The sequence below is a fragment of the Pseudonaja textilis genome, chromosome 16, assembly GCF_049901715.1.
Source record: "Pseudonaja textilis isolate UNSWEBS1 chromosome 16, rPseTex1.2, whole genome shotgun sequence".
Taxonomy (NCBI): Eukaryota; Metazoa; Chordata; class Lepidosauria; order Squamata; family Elapidae; genus Pseudonaja; species Pseudonaja textilis.
Window position 1 is genome coordinate 7,251,422 of NC_142005.1, and position 26,043 is coordinate 7,277,464.

General features: G+C 45.2%; 2 protein-coding genes and 1 long non-coding RNA gene across 4 annotated transcripts in view; 1 reads left to right on the plus strand and 2 right to left on the minus strand.

The window, feature by feature from the left end:
- Window positions 1–183: 183 nt before the first annotated feature.
- SDHC (succinate dehydrogenase complex subunit C) lies at window positions 184–9,557 on the minus strand. Of its 2 annotated transcripts, none has more exons than XM_087914114.1 (6): window positions 9,511–9,557; window positions 7,181–7,237; window positions 6,327–6,428; window positions 4,495–4,556; window positions 3,731–3,894; window positions 184–2,153 (listed from the first exon to the last, which is right to left on the minus strand). In XM_087914114.1, exons 1-6 carry the CDS (start codon window positions 9,528–9,530, stop codon window positions 2,049–2,051), a joined length of 510 nt encoding a protein of 169 aa, XP_087770240.1. In that variant the 5' UTR covers window positions 9,531–9,557; the 3' UTR covers window positions 184–2,048. The 2 variants fall into 2 exon arrangements, with proteins under 2 accessions (XP_087770240.1, XP_087770241.1); XM_087914115.1 differs by having other exon boundaries at window positions 9,437–9,557.
- LOC148124570 (uncharacterized) overlaps window positions 184–26,043 on the minus strand; it is a 153,143-nt gene continuing 127,283 nt past the window's right edge. The window contains exon 2 of the long non-coding RNA XR_015739706.1: window positions 184–1,041. This is a non-coding gene — a long non-coding RNA (uncharacterized LOC148124570). The remainder of the gene's footprint in view (window positions 1,042–26,043) is intronic.
- On the plus strand, window positions 12,232–25,992 carry MPZ (myelin protein zero). Its single transcript, XM_087914113.1, has 6 exons — window positions 12,232–12,545; window positions 19,585–19,751; window positions 20,473–20,686; window positions 21,386–21,521; window positions 22,812–22,869; window positions 23,076–25,992. Exons 1-6 carry the CDS (start codon window positions 12,479–12,481, stop codon window positions 23,175–23,177), a joined length of 744 nt encoding a protein of 247 aa, XP_087770239.1. The 5' UTR covers window positions 12,232–12,478; the 3' UTR covers window positions 23,178–25,992.

Consider the following 26,043-nt stretch of genomic DNA (forward strand, 5'->3'; position numbering starts at 1 on the left):
TGGCAGGATGGGAAGCCAATAAATTTAATAAAGAAAGCAAACCAAGAGGAGAAAGGAATCGAAAGTCTGCATTGGGAAGGATGGATTCTAAATCGGTCCGTTTTGCGCATGAGCTGAAATCTGAAAATAAAAAAGATTCCCCTTTCAAACCACAACCTGCCCCATTAAAGGAAAGCAGACAAGTTGATTTTTCAACGTTTATTATTAACCGGAAAATCTTCGTGGGGGCAAATCCCCCCCAAGAGAAGAAACTTCATTTGGGAAAAGGGAACTGTCAGCCAGCTCATTATTCACGAGTGGAAAAGTAAAATAAAGACTATCATCAACTCGTAAAGTGTTTTTTTTTTTTCTATATATTTACAGAAGCTGAATGAGTGGGTTTTATTTTATTTTTTGGGGTGGAGTGGGGGAAAAGGCTCAAAATCTTGGAAGTTGGCTCAAAAGCAAGCAAAACAGGAACGATGAATCCGACAATTAATCCAACCAGGTCAGAAAAAAAAATTTTTTTTTTGCCTTTCCCCAAAGTTTTCATGCAAAGGGAAGGGGCTTGTTTTTATTTTATTTTCTTTCCTTCTCTCCTGCAGACGGGAGGAAAGAAAAACTTGCAAGGTTTCTGCCTGCCTTCAGCCCCACCCCACCCGACCTCTCCCTCTGAGCCCCAGGCCCACTTGCCAAAAAATCAATCAGCCAGACTGGAGGTTGTCCACCTCTTTCGTGCCGGCTTGCTCTCAATGGACGGTGTTGTCTTTTGTGAAATGTGCGCGCGCCCACGCCCGTTTCTGCACGCTGCCCCGTGGGGTTCCTTCAAAGGAAAGGATTGTTCTGGGAAAGCAGGGAAGAGCAAACGGTTTGAGTTGGGCCTGTGGGAGGATGTCAGTTTCGTAACCTGACCACTTTTTAAAAAACACGGTGGGGTTTTAGGCCTTGGCTGGGGAAGAGGCTTCCGCCAAGAATCCTTCAGTTAAAACTGTGGCCTCTCGCAATGAAAAGAAGTTATAATAATAATAACGATGATGACGATGAGGTCTTCAAACTTGACAGCTTTAAGACTTGTGGATTTCAACTCCCAGAATTCCTCAGCTAACATGACTGGAGGAGGAATTCTGGGAGTTGAAGCCCACAAGTCTTAAAGCTGTCAAGTTTGAAGACCCCTGGGATAGATAGACAGGAAAAGAGAGGTGGGATAGATAGAAAGAAAGAGAGATAGATAGAATAGATAGTGGGAGAAAAAGAGAAGGATGGGATAGATAGAATAGAAAGAGAGGTAGGATAGAAAGCGAGAGATAGAATAGATAGGTAAGTAAGATAGATAGATAGATATAGATAGATAGAAAAAGAAAGAAAGAAAGAAAGAAAGAAAGAAAGAAAGAAAGAAAGAAAGAAAGAAAGAAAGAAAGAAGGAAGGAAGGAAGGAAGGAAGGAAGGAAGGAAGGAAGGAAGGAAGGAAGGAAGGAAGGAAAGAATGAATGAATAGATCAAGGCTCTTCAAACTTGGCAAGTTTAAGAATAGTGGACTTCAACTGCCAGAATTCCTGAGCTAACATGACTGGAAGAGGAATTCTGGGAGTTGAAGTCCACAAGCCTTAAAGCTGTCAAGTTTGAAGACCCCTGGAATAGATAGATAAAGAGAGGTAGATAGAAAGAGAGATAGATAGATAGATAAAGGATTGATAGAATAGATAGAATAGATCGAGGGTCTTCAAATTTGGCAAGTTTTAAGACTTGCGGACTTCAACTCCCAGAATTCCTGAGCTAACATGACTGGAGAAGGAGGAATTCTGGGAGTTGAAGTCCACAAGCCTTAAAGCTGTCAAGTTGGAAGACCCCTGTCCTAGCAGGATCCAAGGAGAATGGCCTCCGTCGGATTACAACTGTGTAATAAATATGAATTTGGCCGATTTCAGCCCAGTCCCATTATTTTTCTAATTAACAAACCGAAGTCCTGGATTGAACCAACTTTTGTGGGGTGTGTGTGTGTGTGTGTGTGTGTGTGTGTGTGCAAAGTTTAAGGAAGGAAGTTGGGGAGTGAGCAGGGGAGGTGTGTCTCTTCACATGGCTGCGATCCCAAGGGAAGAGAAAACCGTCAGGATGAGAACCAGGGCACCAGACTGGTACAACTGGGGTATCTTGAAACCGATGCCCATGTCCCAGGCCTACAAAAGAGGAGATGAGAAGGACGTCGTAAGATGAGGAACTGGAAGGACACTTGGGGTTGGCTTGGACCCAGCTGAAACTGACCAATAAACCCAACTAGGAAACCTCAGCACGGTGTCTCTCAACTTGGCCAACTCTTAAGATGCTTGAGCGAGGTGGGGGATGGACTAGAAGACCTCCCGGTTCCCTTTCAACTGTTGTTATTCTCTTATGTGTGGGCTTCAACTCCCAGCATTCCCCAGCCAGCCCGTGCTAAAATTAAAAGGAAGGAAGGAAGGAAGGAAGGAAGGAAGGAAGGAAGGAAGGAAGGAAGGAAGGAAGGAAGGAAGGAAGGAAGGAAGGAAGGAAGGAAGGAAGGAAGGAAGGAAGGAAGATGAGTAGATAAATAGATGGATCGAAGGAAGGAAGGAAGATGAGTAGATAAACAGATGGATGGAAGGAAGGAAGGAAGGAAGGAAGGAAGGAAGGAAGGAAGGAAGGAAGGAAGGAAGGAAGGAAGGAAGGAAAGAAGGAAGGAAGATGAGTAGATAAATAGATGGATCAGGAAGGAAGGAAGGAAGGAAGGAAGGAAGGAAGGAAGGAAGGAAGATGAGTAGATAAATAGATGGATCGAAGGAAGGAAGATGAGTAGATAAATAGATGGATTGAAGGAAGGAAGGGGAAAGAAGGAAGGAAGGGATAACAGAATTGAAAGAGACTTCGGAAAGAAGGAAGAGAAGGAAGGAAGAGAGGGAGGGAGGGATGGATAACAGAATTGAAAGGGACTTCGGAAGGAAGGAAGGAAGGAAGGAAGGAAGGAAGGAAAGGAAGGGATAACAGAATAACAGAATTGGAAGGAAGGAAGGAAGGAAGGAAGGAAGGAAGGAAGGAAGGAAGGAAGGAAGGAAGGAAGGAAGGAAGGAAGAGCAATAGCACTTAGACTTATATACCTCTTCACAGTGCTTTTCCAGCCCTTTCTAACCTGTTTAGAGTCAGCCTCTTGCCCCCAACCATCTGGGTCCTCATTTTACCAACCTCGGAAGGACAGAAGGCTGAGTCAACCTTGAGCCCACCAGGATCAAACTCTTGGCAGTGGACAGTGAGCTGGCCTTCAGTACTGGATTCTAACCAGTGTGCCACCATGGCTCTTAAATAAACATTAACCCTTTGCCAAGTGTCTGAATTTTGATCACGCCACCACGGGAATGCTGCAGTGGTCATTAAGTTGGGGAAATCGGTCCTAAGTCGCTTTTTTCAGTGCCGCTGTAACTTCGAACGGTCGCTAAATGAAGTGTTGTTAAGGCGAGGACTGCCTGTAATGGCCTGTGGGAGAGACCTTGGGAGACAGGAGGAAAAGAGGCACCTGAGCCCTCAGCTGATCATGGGCAGAGAAGGAAACTCCGAGGAGACCCGGGAGATCCGAGTTTCTCAGGCTGTAAAAGAGGGGGAGAATTGTACATTCACACGGGCAAGATTCCGTCAATGGAGCTTTGCCATAAAGCAGGATTAACTCATCTCTGGTCAGGTCTCCTCTCTGGTTTGCCCCGCGAGGCCGACATACTAGTGGTATGTATTGGCTGCTCAAAAGCCCGCTTACCAGATGCCGAATCCCATTCCAGGTGTGGTAGGTTAGAGGAAGGGCCAAGGCAAACTTGGAAGAATAAATTAGAGCGGATCCCAGGCTGAGCGACTTAATCATATCCAGGTAGTCGGAAAACTGTCCAGGAAGGACCAAGGCACTTAATGCGAAGAGCGACACACCTGGTGAGGAAACACATCCAGTATGAATAGGATACAGGCAGTCAGTCAGTCAGTCTATCTATCATCTACCGACCTACAGTATCTATCTATCTATCTATCTATCTATCTATCTATCTATCTATCTATCTATCTATCTATCTATCTATCTATCTATCTATCTATCTCTCTCTATCATCTATCTACAGTATCCATCATCTATCAATCTATTTATCTACCTACCATATTTATCATCTATCATCTACTGTATCTATCATCTTTTTCTTTCTTTCTTTCTCTTTCTTTCTTTCTTTCTTTCTTTCTTTCTTTCTTTCTTTCTTTCTTTCTTTCTTTCTTTCTTTCTTTCTTTCTTTCTCTCTTTCTTTCTTTCTTTTCTATCATCTACCTACCTACAGTATCTATATCTATCAATCTACACTATCATCTATCTACAGTATCTATCAATCTATTTATCTACCTACCTACCATATTTATCATCTATCATTTACTATATCTATCCGCCTGTCTATCATCTGTCTGTCTGTCTGTCTGTCTGTCTGTCTAGCTATCTATCCTTGGCAATCAAGGAAAAGATTTGAGACGAGGAAGGAAAGTGCGACGCACCTAAACTCATCCCCACGCCAGTCCCGCGGTGAATGATGGACATCGCCATTGGCAGGGTCCACCTAAAAGGAAGGAAAAGGGGACACTGTCAAAAGTTGAACCCAGAAATGACCAGTGATCTTTATGGGAAAGGAAGGAGGAAAGCAGATACGGGTCATAGTTAGAAGAATGAATCAGCGGGACGACTGAAGAAGAGATCAGACAATCACCTGTGTGGAATGGGAGAGGGTTTCCTGCTTGAGGGGAGGGTTGGACTAGAAGCTCTTCAAAGTCCCTTCCAATTCTGTTATTCCTCCCTTCCTTCCTTCCCTCCCTCCCTCCTTCCTTTCTTCCCTCCCTCCTTCCTTTCCTGACTCCCTCCTCCTTCTTTCCCTCCCTCCCTCCTTCCTCCTTCCTTCCCTCCCTCCCTCCCCCTTCCTTCCTTCCTTCATCAGTCACTCTCTCATTCACTCCTCTTCCTTTCCTCTTCTCCTCCTTCCCTTCTCCTTCCTTCCTTCCTTCCTTCCTTCCTTCCTTCCTTCCTTCCTTCCTCTGTCACTCACTCACTCCCCTTCCTTCCCTCTTTCCTTCCTCCCTCCTTCCTTCCTTCCCTCCCTCCCTCCTTTTCCTCCCTCCCTCTCCCTCCTTCCTTCCTTCCATCTTTCCTTCCCTCCCTCCCTCCCTCCCTTCCTTCCCTTCCTTCTTTCCCTCCCTCCCTCCCCCTTCCTTCCTTCCTTCATCAGTCACTCTCTCATTCACTCCTCTTCCTTTCCTCTTCTCTCCTTCCCTTCTCCTTCCTTCCTTCCTTCCTTCCTTCCTTCCTTCCTTCCTTCCTTCCTTCCTTCCTTCCTTCCTTCCTTCCTTCCTTCCTTCCTTCCTCTGTCACTCACTCACTCCCCTTCCTTCCCTCTTTTCTTCCTCCCTCCTTCCTTCCTTCCCTCCCTCCCTCCTTTTCCTCCCTCCCTCCCTCTCCCTCCTTCCTTCCTTCCACCTTTCCTTCCCTTCCTCCCTCCTTCCTTCCTTCCTTCCTTCCACCTTTCCTTCCCTCCCTCCCTCCCTCCCTCCCTCCCTCCCTCTCTCCTTCCTTCCCCATCACTGGGTCATTCAAGAAGAAATGGGATAAACATTTGTTTGGAGAGGCGTAGGGGTCTCCTGCTTGGGCAGGGGGTTGGACTAGAAGACCTCCCAAGGCCCCCCCCTTCCAACTCCGTCATTCCCGCTATTCTGTCTCCCAAGCGCTGCTGAGCTCAGGGCAAGCTGTCCCAGCTCTTTGGATCTGCTCCACACTCTGAATTATTCGAGGAATCCCACCCGAGAAGGAACACTGGAATCTGTGGAGGCGGCTGAGGAATGAGAGTCTCACACGGGGCGGAAATGCTCCTAAAGGCTCCCCGACGGGCAGCAGAGGAACCGGCCGAGGACCTAAAACAGAAAGGAGCTGAGATTCTGAGCTTGGCTACCAAGGCTAAAAGCTCGGCGTTGCCATTTCCCCCCTCAGAGAGCAGGCAAATTGAGGGAGAAGTAGCCCTTGACTTATGGCTGAAATGGTTGATTATATTCTAATCAACATTGTGTACGATATTTTATCATGATTACAGTACCTTTAAGTTTTCTATTCCATCCATCCATCTTTGATATCAAATCTCATCTCTGACTAAATTATATCCATCTCTTGACTTATTCAAAATACTCTGTTTACTATATATCGTTATTGCTATATCCTTTAATTTCTTGCTCTGCTTTCTAACCAGCCCTAGAACGCAGATGTCATTCCTGTGGGAGAACGGCAGGGAAGAAATGCAATTCAGGACATAATGAAACGCACGTAATTGCAACTAAAAGAGGCGTCTTACTCGTAAATGGTGAGATGCGGGGACAACGGCCGTTTAGATTGGGTGTTCTTCTCCCAAAACTTGGTCATTTCTTCCTTCGCTGACGTCGTCATGGGGACCACGCTGGAACAGAACCATTGGGAACTTGTTAGGAGGTAGGCCCAGGGGTGGGATTCTACCGGTTCGCACCTATTCGCTAGAACCGGTTGTTAACCTTCTAAAAAGTTCGGAGAACCGGTTGTTAGAAGAAATTACTGGGCTAATCCTGTAAGGAAGGCAGGAAGGAAACATTCTGGTGTTGCTTACAGAAACCGCCTCTCCGTTAACCCTTATTACATTCTTGGGAGGACTAGACTTCCTGTCTCTGGAACTTCTCTGGAGTTTTCTTTTCCCTCCTTTGCTGGTACTTTGCTTGTGTGGAGGGACCATTCAAAGTTACAATGGCCCTGAAAAAAGTGACTTATGACCATTTTTCACACTTATGACTGTTGCAGCATCCCCACGGTCACGAGAGGCCAGGCGAGGAGATGCGTGCCTCGATGTGAGTGATATTGAGTTGGCCACACCCAGCCAGTAACATGACCAAGCCATGTCCACCCAGTCACATGACCACCTAAGCCACGCCCACCACCTAAGCCACGCCCACAGAACCAGTTGTTAAAAATTTGAATCCCACTCCTGGGTAGGCCCCAAACCACCCAGTAATGCGTTCAGGCAGTGCTCGACTTATGACCATGAGTTTAGCAAGCGTTCCAAATTACAGATTTAAGGAAGCGGTTCTTTTTCTTCTTCTTCTTCTTGTGCCATATCCGTCATCGGATGTTGGCGATCCTATTTTTATCAACAAAAAACTTTGGCAAGTGTGAGAAACTTACTGTCTCACAGAGAATCCTGCGTTGAGGCGGAAAAAGAGGGCATGCCGGCTCGCTAACCTGAAATGAGAAATATATATATATATATATATAGGATGCGTTGAATGGATAGCCTGGAGTTTATCCTTTATGGGTTATCAGCCTTCCCTGCAGAGTTAGGATAAGGATTTTCTGAATCGTGGCACAGAAGATAGCTGGAGAACAAGGTGGTCCAATTGCTGGCCCAGTCAAAACGTGTGTCTGTGTGTGTGTGTCTGTGTGTGTGTGTCTGTCTATCTGTTTATCTATCATCTGTTTGTCTATGTATCTTTCTATGTATCTATCATCTATCTTCTCTATCCTTATTTACCTATCATTTATCATTCTCATCTATTTAATCTATTTTATATATCTATCTAAATGTTTATCTATCTATTATCTGTTTGTCTATGTATCTTTCTATGTATCTATCTATCATCTATCTTCTCTATCATCCTTATTTACCTATCATTTATCATTCTCATCTAGTTAATCTATCTATCTATCTATCTATCTATCTATCTATCTATCTGTTTATCTATCATCTATCTATGTATCTATCTATCTATCTATCTATCTATCTATCTATCTATCTATCATCTATCTTCTCTATCATCCTTATTTATCTATCATTTATCATTCTCATCTATTTTATCTATTTTATCTATCTGTTTATCTATCTATCATCCGTTTGTCTATGCATCCATGTATGTATGTATGTATGTATGTATGTATGTATGTATGTATGTATCTATCTATCTATCTATCTATCTATCTATCATCCTTATTTATTTATCATCATTCTCATCTATTTTATCTATTTTATCTATCTATCTGTTTAACTATCTATCATCTCTTTGTCTATGTATCCATCTATGTATCTATCTATCTATCATTCATAAACATTTTGAACACAGTGTATTGTCAGGGCATATCATTTACAGAAAAGCAAAGAAAGAACAAAAAGGAATATTAACATATTTACCAATAATAATAACTATTTAACAGTAATAATAGCATAACATAATAGTTTTGACTAAATTTCTCTTTATATTAGCTTATTTGTAATTGTGTTAATTATATTGGCATGTTTATACGTATAAACCCCCTTTATATTTAATTCATACACAGCAATAATCTTTCATTCATCTAAGTTCTACCTCTTATCTCTAACCACTCATAGAATGTATTCCATGTTAAGGAATATTCTGTGTCCTTTATTTTTAATGTCAATCTGTCCATCTCTGCACAGTCCAGTATTTTCTGAATTACGTCCTTATCTGACGGGGCGTTCTCATTTTTCCAGTCTTGTGCAAATACAATCCCTGCTGCTGTCAATACACACAAAATTAAGATATATGGTCCCTTTATCATAGCCCTGAGGCATTTATACCCAACAAAATTAGTTCTGGTTTCAGAGCCCTATGTCCCTTGAGCATCTTTTCCAACCATGTGATGTATTTTTGACCCATAATTTCTTGCTTTCGTACAACGGTTAAAGCGCCAAGCTTTCCCCCCCCCCCCCAAAATTGTCCCCAGGATCCCCAGTTGGGGAGCCCCTGACCTTCAGCATGCTTTCCACACACCCACCCAACAACAACCCTGCAAGGTAGGCTGAGACAAGGGAGAGCAAGGGAGCTTTTGGGGCAGAGGGAGGACTCGAACCCAGGCCTTCCCCCCATCCCACCCCTACGACACTTTCCAGATGCTGGTTTGGATCCCCTGGTTTAAACCCAGACACTGGAAGTGGGGACGGGGACGACCCTGGCTCAGCTATGTTAATACTTGGCACCCCCATTAGGGGTCGCCATGCCTGCAGGGGTGGGCATTCAGACGTATACCTAAGACACGTGTACTACGCCCCTCGGTTTGCAGGCCAGAGCTCTGAAATAATTTCTCTTCTGCAAGGCAACGAATGGGGTGTGTTTGTGTGAGGGGTCAAACTAACAACGCCCATCATCCCCGGCTTGCACGGGAGGTGTAGCTTGGTGTCCCTCTGCAGGCTGGGGAGGATGGGTTGTGCAGTCCGAGGCCTCTCACGTCGGAGGGGGAAAGGGGGGAAAGGGCGGATGGAATTACACGAGCAGGAGAGGGATGAGGGGGCAAACACGTGTCTTTGCGCTCGTGTGAACCCGCATCTCCCCCCGCGGCAGACGGAACGCCCCCTGTCACCCCACAGCCTCCGGGCGCGTAATCACCCCCCTTTCCGTCCTCGAACACGCGTGTTTCTCCAACCCGGACCCTTCCAGACGAGACGAGGCCACCGCGGGGCTCCCCCAGCCCTCCCCGCCTTTTCTCCTCCCGTCTCCGGTCACCTCAAGACGGACGATGCCATCTTGGCCAGCAGGCGCTCCGAATGTCCGGTGACGTCACCGCCCAACTTCCGTCGCCGGAGCCAAAGAAGGGCGGAAGTGAGGAGCAGCTGAGCTTCAACACGCATGCGCTTGAATCCCTGGAGGAGAAAATATATAAAATATATATATATTCTTTTTTATATATATATAAAAGAAATGGGGGTTGCCCTTCCAGAGGCCGGGGGACTACAGTACCCATAATATCCTACCCGGAGATGGAGGGTGTAGTCCCTTTCCTCCTCTTCTTCACAATCCCCACTCCCTTCTAGCACTGATTGTGTTACCTAGTTGGGTCATGGAACGTCTGCAAGAAAGCAACCAAGCTCAGAGAGCACCCAGGACATCCCGATCTTCCTCCTCCACTCCCTACTAGCACTGATGATGGTCATGAAACGTCTGCAAGAAAACCATCAAGCTCAGAAAGCACCAAGGACTTCACAGCTGGGTGTGAGGGGGTGGACTAGATGACCTACAAGTTCCCTTCCAACTCTGATTATCTGTATCTGTATCAGTTCTCCCCTTTGCAAAACCTACTTCCTTATAGCACTGATGATATTCCCTAGTCATGAAACATCTGCAAAGAAACAATCAAGCTGAGAGTACTAAGGACCTCACAGTCTTCTTCTTCTTCTTCTTCTTCTTCTTCTTCTTCTTCTTCTTCTTCTTCTTCTTCTTCTTCTTCTTCTCCTTCTTCCTTCTCCTCTTCCTCCTTCTTTTTCCTGCTCCTCTTTTTCCACCTCCTCCTCCTCCTTCCTTCTTCCTTTCTCTTCCTCCTCTCCACTATCCCCACTCCCTAGCACTGATGATGTTCCCTAGTAGGGTCATGAAACATCTGCAACAATACCACCAAGCTCAGAGAGCACCAAGGAGCCCACAGTTCAACTCTGAGCTACAAATATTCTCGAAATAAAAGGCAGTTTGCAAACCCAACATCTTCCATCTGCCCACTTTGGAATTGGCTAAGACAAAAGAGAACACAACACAAGCCTTTGTGTTTTCTGGAATGTGTAGCGCCTACTAAAAACTGTGATTGTACTGAAATAATAGTGGCCTGAGAGGAAGATTTTAAAAAATTGGCAGGAATGGGCAGAAGTGTGTGTGGGGGACATCTGATTTTTTCCCCCTCTGCCTTACTGTATTATCTTACTTTTGGGACAAGTGCCTGATTTTCAGCACACAATGAACAAAATCTGATTATTTTTTTTGTCTAGCATTCATTTTTTAAAACACGGGTCAAATCGTGGTTTCCCCAGGATGCCAACTGCAATGTGTTTCAAAAACATGGGACTTTTTTTTAATTCTGCAAAAGAAGTTCCGCTATTTTGTTAACAGAGAAAATCCAGCTGACTTTGAACATTGTGGGCAAGGAAAGTTGTAATTGATTAAGCTGATTTTCCCCTCTTACTGGCTCAGGAAAGAATCTCTTTTCAATGGCCAGTCCAGGTTAAATGTGCAAAAACACTTAACATGGGTGCCAGTGCCTACCAAGCTAGGTGGTTTTCTCGCAGGCGTTTCATAACCCAAGTAGGTAGCATCATCAGTGCTAGAAGGGAAGCGGGGTTCTGGAGTGGAGAAAAAGGAAGAGGAGGAGAAGGAAGGGAGGAAGAGGACTGTGGGGTCCTTGGTGGTCTCCGAGCTTGGTGGTTTTCTTGCAGACGTTTCATGACCCAGCTAGGTAACATCATCAATGCTAGGAGGGATGGGAGTTTGCGAGGAGGAGGAGGAGGAGGAGGAGGAGGAAGGAAGGAAGGAAGGAAGGAAGGAAGGAAGGAAGGAAGGAAGGAAGGAAGGAAGGAAGGAAGGAAGGAAGGAAGGGGAGGAGGACTGTGGGGTCCTTTGTGCACTCTGAGCTTGCTTGTTTTCTTGCAGACGTTTTATGACCCAACTAGGTAACATCATCAGTGCTAGAAGGCATGGGAGTTTGCGAGGAGGAGGAGGAGGAGGAGGAGGAAGGAAGGAAGGAAGGAAGGAAGGAAGGAAGGAAGGAAGGAAGGAAGGAAGGAAGGAAGGAAAAGGAGGAGGAGGACTGTGGGGTCCTTGATGGTCTCTGAGCTTGGTGGTTTTCTTGTAGACATTTCATGACCCAACTAGGTAACATCATCAATGCTAGAAGGGATGGGAGTTTGCGAGGAGGAGGAGGAGGAAGGAAGGAAGGAAGGAAGGAAGGAAGGAAGGAAGGAAGGAAAGAAGGAAGGAAGGAAGGAAGGGAAGGAGGGAAGGAAGGAAGGAAGGAAGGAAGAAAGGAAGGAAAGGAGGGAAGGAAGGAAGGAAGGAAGAAAGGAAGGAAGGAAGGAAGAGGGGGAGGAGGACTGTGGGGTCCTTGCTGCTCTTTGAACTTAGAGATTTCCTTGCAGACATTTCACGACCCAACTAGGTAACACCATCAGTGCTTCAACCCTAAGCTGCAAATATTCTCCCCTATTGGGATTTGCCCTGCCAGCCATTGATTCCACATCAATAAAACTCCTGAAAAAGACTCCAACTCCAACCGACAGACCTCCCCCCCCCCGTCCTCTCCTGGCCCCGGCCGAAGGCTCTGCATGTCGGGAGGCAAGAAAAATGGCATTTTTCACAGAGTCTTCGCCCTCACCCACAGCCTGCCAAGAATGCAGCCTCTCTGCCCAGCTATGCTGGCAGCAGCCCCCATCAATGCGAGCTTTTATGTTTTGTTCTCTTTGGGGACGTTGTGGAGGAACCCGTTGGTCTTCTCTCTTCCCCCACCTCCCTATTTTTTTCCTTCTTCTCCCCATCTTCTCATTGGTTCCAGATTTCTGCAGAGATTGCATCCTGGGGGGGGAGGAGGCCAGGCGGGTTTTTTTTAAAGACAAGGGTGCCCCCCTCGCCAGCATTCAAACGGGAAGGCGCTCTGTGGCTGTGCGACCAGCTCTTCCCCTCCATGTGGCTGGGAACTGGACTGTAACCCAAAATAATGGGGTTCCCAGCTGAAGCCGGAAAGGGCCAGGCCTTCCTTTGGTCACTCCTGTTGTCCACTGTGGGTAAGTTCCACTCTCCAGGGAAAAGTTTCCAAAGTTTTGCAAAAGAAAATTAAAAATATAAAAATCTCAGAGGGGGCCCAAAAAAACCTTAAGTATCTAAAAGCAGAAAGACAGAGTCAGAAGGGACCTCAGAGGTCTTCTAGTCCAACCCTTAGAATATAGAATAACAGGGTTGGAAGGGACCTTAGAGGTTGTCTAGTCCAACCCCTTGTTGGGGACCCTAGACCGTTTCAGATAAATGGTTGTCCAATCTCTTCTTGGACAAACCCCTCCCCCCCGCCCAGTAATGGAGAAGGAAGGAAGGAAGGAAGGAAGGAAGGAAGGAGGAAGAATAACAGAATAAAAGCATTGAAAGGGACCTTGGAGGTCATCTATCCAACCCCCAGCTCAAGCAAGAGACCCTTATCCCACTTCAGACAAATGCTTGTCTTCAAAAGTAGGATGAGATACTCAGCTTCCCCTTCTGGTTAGGGATAAACCCTGTTTGGTTTTATTTTTTTCAAGCATCCCTGACCATGGGGGTCTGTTTTGGGGGTAGACTGCCCCTAAAGCTGGAGGCTCTTCCCCTGGCTTGTTGAGAAGCAGCCCCGAGCATCCCCTCTTGAGATGTCCTGCTTTCCTACCACGGTTTCCCCAGCATGGTCGCTTGGGGATCTGAGCTTTGTTTGTTTGTTTTTCTCTCTCCGGTGCTGCAGCATGGGATATGTAGTTCTTCCTGCCTCTGCCAGTATGGTTTTTGTCATACTTAAGAGGACTGAAGCAGAGGCCATTGCTAGGTGGCTGCAAATTTCAGATTTCTTGGCTTGGCTTGGTTAATGATGGTTTGGATCATGGTTTAATTCAAGGGCTGGCTAATTCGAAAGCAATGAATTCTAGGAAAAGATCCCAGGGAGAAATTCTTTTATGTTAGGTTGTTGATGAGCTTCAAACTTCTCCATTAAACGGTGCATGTGAATAAACGCTTCAATAAAATCTAGGCTGAATTTTCCTTCCCGAGGTTTTTCTGTTGGGGTTTTGGGAAAATCAAGGAGAAGGACCAATTTGGTGAGATTTGTTGGGGAAAATTTCCATGTTATTTTACACATGTTGTGCCTTGACAATAAAGGTTTGATTGGTTTGAAAAAAAAAGACACAATGAACTTCTAAGTGACAGGACTATTAAGGAGAGCCCTGTAGCCAAAAAAACCCCAGAAGTTGAAAAAGTTAGAAGTTCCAATTAAAAAGTAGCGTTTAATATTGCGAGCTATGCCTTTTAATAATAGGCACAAATCAAAAAAATTTTAAGCAAGGAAAAACAGTGACAGTATCTTGGTTAATTGAATAATTAATAATCATGATATCGGTTGTCATTCTGAGAAGCAACTGACTGTTGTCACACCTTAAATCCTGAGAAATAGGTTTCACACAACACAGTGACTTTGCTGAATTATAGCTTGTTGAGAAAAACCTGTTTGGGTTGGGTTCCCCTCTTGGGGTCACCACCAAACTGGACAAACCATGGTTTGTAAGATGAATGGACCTGTAGAACTATCACCTGCCTTGAAATTTCACGGATGGCTTTAATGTATAAAATAATCGATTTATTAAACTGGGGATGTTTTCTGTCTTAGAGTCTGGAAAACCACAACCCTGTTTTCTGTTGTTTGGGCTTTGGTCAAGACCTTTCTTTTTGCGGGATCATTTTTATAGCATTTCTCTTTCCATTCAGAAGTGGGGGGAAATGTAACTCATTACGGTGCCAGACAGATTAAATTGCTTCCCAGCCGAGAAGCACATTAGCAGAACAAAACAATATATTTTATAGTGCTCTGAAATCTCTTCCTATTATTTTTGGAGGAGTTAACATGGGAAACCAAAGTAAGAATTGTGTCTGATTAGACACAGGTTTGACCTGACAAATTAAATTTATCTCTGATGATAACTGTCCCAGCATCCTCATGGCTAATCCTGCCGGATCATGTCTGTTTTTAGCTTTCACAATAATTAATTTCTGGGTAATTTCTGCTTTACAAAGCAAAAATGGCAGGTTTTCAGAGCATCCATCCTCAGAAATAGATGCTGTTTTTTCAATTCGGAAGTCCCAGAAATATTTCTTGCTCCATAAAGCGACAATAATCATAAGATTATGACCTTCCCATTGAAAAGAAAGGATAGGAAGGAATTGAGAAGGGAAGGGACGATTCAAAGAATAAGGAGAGCAGATGAGAAAATGTTTGTTCGGTTCCGATTGATCCTTCCAAATCTGGGTTGACAGATTGCACTAAGCCACAATGTAGCCCAGAACCATGATTCTTGGCGTAATGCAATATGTGTGAATTTAGAAGATTAGAAGATGTATTTGTTTGGTTCAGAACTGATTGTTCTAAATCTGAGTTGATAGATTGCATTAAGCCTCCATGTAGCTATGATTCTTGGCTTAGTGCAATGCGTGTGAACCCATATAGGACTGAAAGCCTGCAGTGTTTTTTTTTTAGGGAAATGTAATTTTTCCTTGCTTTTCCTAATATGATGGAACTAGATTTCAATCAGTCCTGAGTTCAAAGTCATATCAGATTTAAATTAGATTATCTCATCCCATAGACCTGGCCAGATTAGTGAGATGGACTGATGTTATTTAAATCTGATGTGATTTTGAATCTGGGACCAACTGTCTGTTTTTAGGATCAGTTCAATGAGATGGGTTGATCTAACTTAAATCTGATATGATTTTGAATTCAGGACCCAATAAGGTCTACCTGCCTTTGCAACCCAATTGGTAGATCAGGGGTTCTTTTGTTTTTTTTAAAAATGTGACGTTTAATTATGATTGATATTTATATTACTACAAATCTCCTCACAATTTTCTTCATTGAGAATTTTTAAACAATCTTATAAACCTCAGGGGAGTTTAATTCTTACCCTCTTTTTCTTAAATCTCCATCTTAACTTCCTGTTGACAGATTCTTGAAATTGTATTTTGGAGCAAGGGGTATTCCCAAGGAAGGGACCCCAGTTGAAAACTGGGTTTGGGAAATAGGAAAAAGGAGCTGGGTGAGATCCGAGAGGCAAATATTCTTGATTTCTTTGAAAGTACTTTTTACAGTCTTCACAATGCAATCGAAAATAATCTCAATTCAGTTTCAACCTATACCAAAGGTTATTTTTTTTACTGTGTTTCTTTGCCAAATGCACGAAGCCCTGAGGAAACAGACCTCATCACTGCGAACAGTGTAATTTCCTGGTTTATTTAAGATGGGCAAAAGGAACCGGGAGTTTATGAACCATACAAATCAGCTGTGACATGTTTAACCCAGCTGTTCCTTGCTGAAATGGGTGAAAAGAAGCAGAAACAGCCAGTTCTGTTGGCTTTAAAATCCTCAGTAACAAAAGAAGCCAAAAGAAACATTTTTATCGATGTTGATTCTAGATGCTTTCATCCCACGTTTATTATTTTTTATAAATAACTCAAGACGACGAATGCATTTATGCACCTTATTTCTCCACCCAGTGCCAACGTTGGTGGTGGAAATTCCAGACATCAGGATGGAGCAAATTGGTTTTTAAAAATTAAAATAAAAGTGATAGGAACCGTGGAGATAAGAAATGAGGAAGGGGTGAAAAAGGGAATGCGATGACTTTTAAATTGGGAGGGGGAGCAATTTATTTTTAGAAAAATGTTGTGGAATAACACATTTTCTTGGGAGTAATACAATAGGGTTACAGGTAGTCCTTGACTTATAGACATTCATTTAGCGACAGTTCGAAGTTACAAGGCATTGCAAGAAGTGATGTAAGAACAGTCCTCGCACTTACGACTGTCAAAACATTCCTGAAGTCAAAATTTGAATGCTTGACAACTGCATGCATTTACAATAATAGCAGCATTCTGGGATCACCTAACCACTATATGTGACTTTCCCAACAGGCTTTTGATACGCAAAGTCAACAGGGAAAGAAAAGAAAAAGAACAAGGAAGGAAAAAAGAGAGGAAGGAAAAAGAGAGAAATGGAACGAAAGAAGGAAGGAAGGAAGGAAGGAAAGAGAAAGGGAAGGAAAAGAGTGAGGGAGGAAAAAGAGTGAGAGAAATGTAAAGAAAGAAGGAAAGAAGAAGAAGGAGAAAGGGAAGGAAAGAATAAGAGAGAGGAAAGGAAGGAGAAGAAAAGAGAGAAACGGAGGAAAAAAGGAAAGAAGGAGAAAAGGAAAGGGAAAGGAGAGAAGGGGGAGGGAGGAAAAAGTAATGGAAGGAATGAAGGAAGGAGAAAGAGAGAAAGGGAAGAGGAAAGGAGGCAGGGAGGAAAAAGAGAGAAATGGAAGGAAGGAAGGAAAAAGAAATGGAAGGAAAGAAGGAAGGAAGGAGAAAGAGAAAGGGAAGGGAGAGGAGGGAGGAAAAAGGGAGAGAGAAAATGAAGGAAAAAGGAAAAGGAGAGGGGGAGAAAAGGAAGAAAGGAGAAAGAGAGAGAGGAAAGGAAGGAAGGAGAGTAAGAGAGAAAGGGAAGGATGGAAGGAAAGGAAGGAAGGATGGAGAAAAATAAAGGGAAGGACATAAGGAAGGAAAAAGAAAAGGAAAGAAGGAAGGAAGATGAAAGATGGAGAAGGGAAAGGAAGGGAATTTTGTTTCACCATTGACATAAGTCAAAGGCACACGGGTTAGTTGGAAGATGCTTAATCGAACGTCACGATTTAAAAATTCCACTTATGTTTTTACAATTGCCGCAGACACCCACAGCTCTCTCGTGCCATCCTTGAAGGTTAATATTTACCCCCCACACCCTCCTCTCTCCTTTCCCAAAATCCCTATTGTTCCACTTGCTATTCTCCCTTCTTAATCTCCTTTTATCCCTCAGCGGCTTCCGTCCAAAGAAGCTGAAAAGCCTCAGGGTTAAGCTTGCAAAAAAATAAAAATAAACTTCAATCAACACTACCCTGAAGTCACCTCAGCTTTGTCTGTAGAAAACCTCCCTCCCAGCCCTTCCAGATGTGACTACATAAACCATGAGGAGCAGCAGCAGCAGCTTAGGAAGCAAAGCTTATCTGCCTGAAAACTGTCTAAGCATCTCCCCGGATAATAAATGAACTAAAAAAACCTCAGTTTAAAATGGCAAAGCTGGGCAGTGATGAATATTCCAGGAGAAATCCATTTTTTTAGCTCTGTTCTGCCTAAAATCATGAGGACTAGAGTCTTCCTTGAAGACTGAAACACCAGGCTACACATTGGAGCAGTTTCTTTAATCCCAGTGGCTAAGGAAAAGCTCACTTAAAAACCTTGAAGGATTTGTTGCAAAATTAAGGTCTTGGGCTGAGACACCCACTCTCACCCCTTCGACAAACCATGATTAAACCAGCTTGGCAACGCTGTACCAAAGCCTTACGTGTATATATAGAGCAGTGGTGGCTAACCTTTTTGGGCTCCTGTGCCCAAAATTGCTTGTAAGCATGCGCTCACGTGCCAGAACCCAGAAGGCAATGCGTGCCCCACCTCACCCCCTGTGCATGCACGTGCAATTCCCCCCCTCACCACCCCCTTACCTGCACTGTGCCTCCCAGCTGATTTTCGGGCCTTTTTTGGCCTGCCAGAGGCTTGAGGGAAGCCTCTGCAGGCTTTGCAGGCCGAAAAACGGGCCAGTTTCATCACTTTCGGTGTTTCCGGAAATACAGGAAGTGACGAAACGGGCCTATTTTTCCTCCTGCAAATCCTGCAGAGGCTTCCCTCAAGCCTCTGGCAGGCCAAAAAAAGGCCCGAAAATCAGCTGGAGGCGCGCACATGCGCAGTGAGGTAAGTTTGCCTGGGGCTTGCGTGCCCGTACAAATGATTCTGTGTGGCACCTGTGACATGCATGCCATAGGTTCGCCATCATGGATATAGAGGAACGCCTGAAAATGGCCGCCTCGCAAACCTAACGGAGCAATTCCATGGTTGTGTGTTTTATCATTTTTGTCTAGATGGGCACAAAATCATGCCGAAAAAAATAAATAAAAAAGAGGGGGGAGGAATAGGGAGGGTTAGATGGGGAGAAAAAGAGTTGGGTGTTTGTTTTCTTCAGCCAAAAAAACCAGGAGGGAAATTTCCCCGTTCATCCCAGCAGCCTCGGCAGTCTGGAATTTGCACCCCCAGGACGGGAGAAAAGGCGAGGATTGTTTGGCTACACAAAAGGGCCCTTTGATTGCAAAGGTCACAACTTCGGAATCGCTCAGCAATGTTCTGCCGTGTTTGGGCCACAAGTGTTGGGTGTGTGTGTGTGTGTGGAAGGAACACAACCCACTTCCCAAACAGAGCGGCGGGAAGGCAGAAGTGGGGAGAAAATCCCGCAAAACCCCCCAAACCCCCACAAGGACTCTCTCTCTCCCCCCCTCCTTCCCTCTCTTTCTTTCTTTCTTTCTTTCTTTCTTTCTTTCTTTCTTTCTTTCTTTCTTTCTTTCTTTCTTTCTTTCTCTCTCTCTCTCTCTCTCCCCCTTCCCTTTTCTTTCTTTCTTTCTTTCTTTCTTTCTCTCTCTCCCCTTCCCTTTCTTTCTTTCTTTCTTTCTTTCTTTCTTTCTTTCTTTCTTTCTTTCTTTCTTTCTCTTTCTTTCTCTCTCTCTCTCCCTTCCCTTTCTTTCTCTCTCTCTCTCTCTCTCTCTCTCTCTTCCTCCTTCCCTCATTTCATTTATTTATTTTATATTTATTCCTCTGGGTTTCATCCCACCTTCACTTGTTTTACAGTATAAATAAATAAAGGAGGTGTGCAGACTACGAGACGTCTTCCTCTTCCGATTTTGCCTATCACAACAACCCTTCAAGGTGGATGGGGCTGAGAGGGAAGGAATGGCTAGCTTCCGTGACTTAGGTGGGGCTAGAACTCACCGTCACCTGGAGATTGGCCCAAAGGCTTCCCACTAGCTTGTATGCCTAAGGCATTCCAGATGTCACAGCTATCAATGGATCAACTTCAAGCATTGACATTTGTTTAACCTGGTTGTTTGTGAAGTGGTTGGGATCTGGGCTTAGGAAAGGGACTGGGGATCCACCCATTTGTTAATTGACCGATTAATTTCACCCCTCTCTGATTTGTTGGTTTGTCTGCAGTGCTCTCTCCCACCTTAGCTATCAAAGTTTACACAGCGAATGAGATCCACGGCACGGTGGGATCTAAAATTAAGCTCTCTTGCACCTTCTGGTCCAACGAGTGGATCTCTGATGACATTTCCATCACGTGGCACTTTCAACCTGAACGTGGAAAGGACAGCATTTCGGTAAAAAGATCTATGTCTCTATGTATCTGTCTGTCTGTCTCTATCTGTCTATCTTCTCCGTCATCTGTGTGTGTGTGTGTGTGTGTGTGTGTGTGTGTGTGTGCGTGCGTGCGTGTGTGCGTGTGTGCGCATATATATATATCAGCATCCGTGGGTATGGATCTGGCTAGCGTTCTGTCAGTGTGTGTGAGAGAGTTGAGGGCTGTTTGGAAACTGAAACAGGATTTGCTGTGAGCAAGGAGACAGCAAGGAGCCTGGGCGTGGCTTAGCTCAACTATTCTGGACTAAAGCTGCTTGGTGCTCTGAAACTAAAACTCCTCTGCTTGTGTTTTGCATTTGGAAGAGATTTCTTTCCAGGTGGGGAGAAGGAGTAGAACTCCCTAGCATCAGAGCATGTTAATAATAATAATAATAATAGTATAGGGAATACTCTAAATACTCTGATGGTCATTTGGAAAAATCCTTTCTTAGTGAGCCCCTAGAAGCCAAGAGGAACATATGTGCCAAATTTCAAGTTTATAGGTTTTACGATTCTGGAGATTTTGTGATGATGCATGAGGGGTATTTTACATATATGTATGTATGTATGTATTATGTAATATTATGGTTGTTAAACTTCAGGTGACCACCAGAGGGCAGCAGGAACTGAGAAATAGTCTCTGCTGCCCTCTTGTGTTTCCATGTATATTGCACTCCTGATCTGATTCTTATTCGACCACAGATATTTCACTATGCCAAAGGCCAGCACTACATCGACAATGTCGGGTCCTTCAAGGAGCGGATCGAATGGATCGGGGATCCTCGCTGGAAAGACGGCTCCATTATCATCCATGACCTGGAATACACCGACAACGGGACCTACACTTGTGACGTTAAAAACCCACCGGACATTGTGGGAAGGACATCACAAGTCACCCTCTATGTCTTTGAGAATGGTAACGCTCGTTGACCGGTGGGACATTGTTTGGTGGTGTGACTGTGATCTTCTCATTTGGACAAAATATGATGCCACAATTTTTGCGGTGGAAGGAAGGAAAAGAAGGAAGGAAGGAAGGAAGGAAGGAAGGAAGGAAGGAAGGAAGGAAGGAAGGAAGGAAGGGAGAGGGGGAGGGAAGAAGGAAGGAAAAGAAGGAAGGAAGGAAGAAGGGAGGGAGGGAGGGAAGAAGGATGAGCTACTCCTGGTCAGTCTCTTTTCCCAATTTCTTCACTCTACCTATTAAGTCTGTGCAATCTCTTCTCCTTGGGTTTGCAACCCATTGAACTAAATGGGCCAGGATTTCTATGGGGAGAGTTCAACCTTTTGGGGTCATGTGGGAATGGCTGGCTGGAATGAAATGATTGAGTTGACACCGGACTGCTAAACCCAGTTGGAGATGTTGTATATTTTAATAACATTCTCTCTCCACCTTCTCCTTCCTCCTCCTCCTCCTCGCCCTCTCTTCTCCTTTCCCATCTCCTCCTCCTCTCCATCTTCTCTTCCTCCTCCTTTTCTTTCTCCTTCTCCCTCCTCCTCCTTCTCCTCCTCCTCTTCTCCACCTTCTTCTCTACCTGTTCCTCTCCTTGTCCATCTTCTCCACCCCTCCCTCCCTCCCTCCCTCCCTCCCTCTCTCTCTCTCTCTCTCCTTCTTCTCCAGTTCCTACCAGATACGGCCAAGTCCTTGGTGGCATCATCGGAGGTGTGTTGGCTGTGGTCTTAGTAGTCCTGCTCATAGCTTACCTCATCAGGTACTGCTGGCTGAGGAGACAAGCCACCCTACAAAGGCGGCTCAGGTAACCCCAAAAATCAACCCCTCTTGCCTCCTCTACCACCATTCCTCTCCAAATATTAAATATCAAAGGTGCAGGAAATCCTGCTTTCGGCATCCTTTTGCTAGCTTTCCAGCCCCTCTCCCAGAGCCCTGGCATCCACTCCCATGCCAGGCTGGTGAACGATGGGAGTTGTAGTCCTGCATCTCCAGACAGCCCCTAATTTAGGAGCCGCTGCCTACTCTTTCCCGGAATTCCTCTGCTTTGCAACGCGATGAACTGGGGAGCCTGCACGAATCCCACGATAATATCTTGTCACTCCCGCTGCTTTTAAACACAAAGGACACACCCCACACACGATGAGAGTGGGCGCAAAGAAAGGAAAAGCGACCCTTTTCCCACGTTGGCTGTGTTTTCTTTTAAGTCTGTTCGTTGCGAGGCATTCGAGTGCAGGATTTTAGGATAATTGGGGTTTTGTTGTGGTCTGTGGGCCGCAGGCCCCTCCAGCAGCTGAATCAGAGGAGGAAATGTGGAAGTTAGGATCACACCCAGGCAACCTGGGAGCGCCGAGGGGGAAGCGGGAATGGAGTTGTCAGAAAGAAGACAGTGGTGGAGCCTGGGCCTTCCGTCAGGCCTCAGATGGAGAGTCAACAGCCCCCAGGTCTGGAGGTGGCTGATGAGGAAGAGGAGGAACAGCTGCGTCCATTGCCTGACGCGCAGAAAGCAGAGAGGAGAGGAGAGCAGTGGAAATCTATGGGCCGGTCCTTGGGATGGAAGAGCCACGTCTGGAGGTGGCTGATGAGGAAGAGGAGGAACAGCTGCGTCCATTGCCTGACGCACAGAAAGCAGAGAGGAGAGGAGAGCAGTGGAAATCTATGGGCCGGTCCTTGGGATGGAAGAGCCACGTCTGGAGGTGGCTGATGAGGAAGAGGAGGAACAGCTGCGTCCATTGCCTGACGCACAGAAAGCAGAGAGGAGAGGAGAGCAGTGGAAATCTATGGGCCGGTCCTTGGGACGGAAGAGCCACCACTGCTAGTGAGGCCCTACCCTAGCTCTGGGGATAAAAGGCAGGGGGCGGGAGACAAACAGATGTGGCAGAAAACTATTCATCCTCCAGACAGACGGACTGGTTAGCCTGCGGTGAGAAATTTTTGCCGGGGCTGCCGACGTTCCTAATAAAGAAATCTTTTGAGTTTCATTTCAGAGGGTTTGTTGTGTTTGCGGAGCTGGGTCACAACAGGTTTTGGAAAACTGCTCCCCGGTTTTCTTCGTTGTACCTCAACGCGCCTCTCTGTTTTTTGTCCTCACTTTTAGCCTGATGGAGAAAGGGAAACTGAGGCTGGGGAAGGATTCTTCCAAACGACGCCATCAGGTGAGCCTTCGGGAGCCCGAGAGGAAGACGCTCCCCAAATAAGGACCTGTCAGCCTTACAGGTAGTCCGCGACTTATGACCATCATTGAGCCTGCCTAACAAGCCGTGACAGTCATAATAGCGGGTCACCGGCGACCGGTCCTTGCCACCGACAGCCGCCATTTTCCTGTTCCAATCTTCTCTTCTCTTCTCTCTCCTCCTGACAGACCCCCGTCCTGTACGCCATGCTGGACCACAGCCGCCTCACCAAATCGAGCGACAAGAAATCCCGAGGATGTTTGGGAGACTCGCGCAAGGATAAGAAATAGCGGTTAGCCAGCAGAGAAGGTATCGAGAAGAAGGCGGCCAAGAAACAGGTGGTCCTGACCATCGAGATGGAAAAAAAGAAGGACCACCATGAGGCCGAAGGCCTCAAGCCCGCCGTCAAATCCCCCAGCAAGAACAGCCTCAAAAATGCACTCATGAATATCCTTAAAAGCGATTCGGCCGTGTAATTCGAACGCGGGGGGCCTTTCCTGGCCCTCCTCTTCCCCGCCGGGAGGTCCCTTTCCCCTCCACCCAGTCCTCTTGGCTTGACTAAGACCATCAGATTGAGGGTGCAGTACCTCTGACCGCCAGCTGGCGGCGGCATGGAGTTGGTTTGAAGTCCTCTGCTGCCACCTGCTGGCCGTTGGGAAGACCACAGCCCAGCCATGATGTTTTAATACACGTTTCTCAACTTCATGAAATTTGAAATGTGTGGACTTCAACTGCCAGATTTTGGGCTGGCAAATTCTGGGTCCATTGTAGTCCATCCATCTTAAAGCTGCTGAAGCTGAGGAACAAAAGCATTTACTAGTTATGTGGTCATCTGTAATGCTACAATAATCAATCTAACCAGGGGCTGATAGCATTTGGTATCAACAATTCCTTTCCCCCCGTCACACTGTAATTTTAAGGGGAGGAATCTTGGTTTGCGAGCCACAATCAGGCTTAGGAAGAACTCCTACGCTCAGAACACAAAGTTTAAACCAGAAAAAAAAAATCCAAGATTTCGTCCTCCATACAAGGTAGTCCTCAATTTACAACCTCAAGAAAGGCTGGAAAATTTGTGTGGTCATTAAGTGAGACATCACATGACAGTGACTTGCAACCTCCCTTTGCTGGCTTTCCCCTATTGGGAAGATCACATATGCTGGTTTGGGGATGCGGTTGACCTCAACATCTGGCCAAATGCTCAAACCATGATTGTACTGTGATGGTCGTTAAGTGTGAGGACCCACCATAAGGTACTTTTTCCAGCACTGTTATAACTTTGAATGGGTCGCTAAACAAGGATGGCAAGTTGAAGACTACCTGTGTTTCAGTTTCTTCTGCTAAGGAAGACCGGACAAGCCTTGATCTGCTACGATCCGACATTTTGTGTTAGCTCGTTGTACCCTTCTGATGTGTCCCAAACTCAGCAACTCGGGCAACACGCACAAGTGTAAATTAATCACAAAATATGCAGGAGGTTGGCTTATCATTTTCACTAAAGGTGAAACCCTGGAACCCTGTTCATCGCCAAGAGGAAGAAAACAATTGGGTGTCCCGTCTTTTTAACCCTCCCGATCCTTATAAATTGGCCCAAAAAATGCAAAATTCTCCCTAAAACGGTGCCTTTTCTGCTCTAACCACTGTGACACTCTACCGCTCCGTGATTCGAGCGCAGATGTAATTTTTTTTTCCTCATTTTTGTTTTCCTTTTATTTAATCCAAAGACCAGATTCTAGTCGGTGTGCCTCACATACTCACAAAGATGGTTTAATTTCCCTCAGGCAGAGATTCCATCCAGGAGGGACAACAAAATTCCACCATCACCATCCTCCTGAGCGAAAATTCCCCACAAAACTAAAGAAAACAATTTTCCTAAAGCAAAGTGCCTCAAATTCTTCTGTCGCTCTCTCTCTCTCTCTCCCTAATCCCTAATCCTAAGAGTAGTGATCCTAAAGAGAGATTTCGTTTTAGGCCAAATTCGGAGCCTCTCGCTTGAGCAAAGCATCTGAGAGGTTTCAGGGCAAGTGAAAAATTAATCGTCGTTTTTAAAAAAAATAACCCATTAAGACAATCCCTAAAATTTCTCAGGGAGGGGGTTTTGCTCAATTTTAAAGAGGCTGCCCAATTTTGCCTGCTGGGAAATACTCATCCCGTTGCAAAAGAGTTGGCGTGCAAACCAGCTAATTTTTTTAAAAAAAATCCTTCTAGAAGAGAGCTGGGGAAAAAGAAATGCAGATTATTCTGCCAGTTTTCCCCCTGAAATTTGTTGAAACAGACAAATTTATATTTCTGTTCTGACTTGTTTGACATCTTCGGGGTGTCCCCTGAGAGGGAAATTAAACCATCGTCTTGACAGTCGCGAAACCTCGCCGTACGATCTGCAAAAGGGTGGTTGGGAATGAAATTTATGATTATTAACCTGCGGAGATATTATATTGATATATATATTTTTTCCTCTTCCTTGCTGTGCTCTCTGCCCAGTGACCGAATTCTGCATGACGTTATGTGGGTAGGCAGAGTTCAAAGCTTTGATTTTTCTCCATTATTTTTGCTCTTATTTCGGTGGGGTTTTTTTCCCCAATTATTATTATTCTGTTCAGATTAACTTCTAGGACAATATGTTCTATCAGTAGCAAAACAGCCAAAGGCAAGACTGCCCGGATCATTTTGTTAGCAAACATACGACAGCTTCGGTTTGTGCATTTTAACAGAATCAGAAGTTGGGAGGGGCCTTGAAGGCCTTCTAGTCCAACCCCGCTGCCCCAGCAGGAAAACACTACCCCATTTTGGACACTTTCTACCAATTTCCCAGCCTCTTTCTCGTCTTCAAAATCTCACAACCTCAAATGACAAGGTGCTAAAAGCAATGTACATAAGCAGACAATTCCTGCAGACCCGCAACCACACCGTTCTGTGTAGCACATGTTATCACGAGTAGTCCTAGAGAACTAAACTGTGTTTTTTTTTAAATGGTTTTTTTTCCGTGTAGGTGTGTACAATTTCCTCGGGGGTTTTCTCGATCCCGTCAAACAGCAGCAACCGCCGTCAAAAACAAATGACATCCATTAAAATGACAAAGAATTAATTAAAAAGACTGACATTTCTGTACCAAGCTGGCTTTCTTGTGGTCTGTGATCCTGATAGTAAAGTCGGAGTAAG

Bases quoted from the DNA above. Each gene is read 5' to 3' on its own strand.
- MPZ (XM_087914113.1), top strand. From the start codon at position 12,479: ATGGGGTTCCCAGCTGAAGCCGGAAAGGGCCAGGCCTTCCTTTGGTCA. The intron at 21,522-22,811 runs GTAACCCCAAAA...CCTCACTTTTAG, and splicing joins ACCCTACAAAGGCGGCTCAG to CCTGATGGAGAAAGGGAAAC. The intron at 22,870-23,075 runs GTGAGCCTTCGG...TCCTCCTGACAG, and splicing joins CTTCCAAACGACGCCATCAG to ACCCCCGTCCTGTACGCCAT.
- SDHC (XM_087914114.1), bottom strand. From the start codon at position 9,530: ATGGCATCGTCCGTCTTGAG. The intron at 7,238-9,510 runs GTGACCGGAGAC...TTCTCATTTCAG, and splicing joins ATGGCATCGTCCGTCTTGAG to GTTAGCGAGCCGGCATGCCC. The intron at 2,154-3,730 runs GTAAGCGGGCTT...CCTCTTTTGTAG, and splicing joins GGAATGGGATTCGGCATCTG to GCCTGGGACATGGGCATCGG.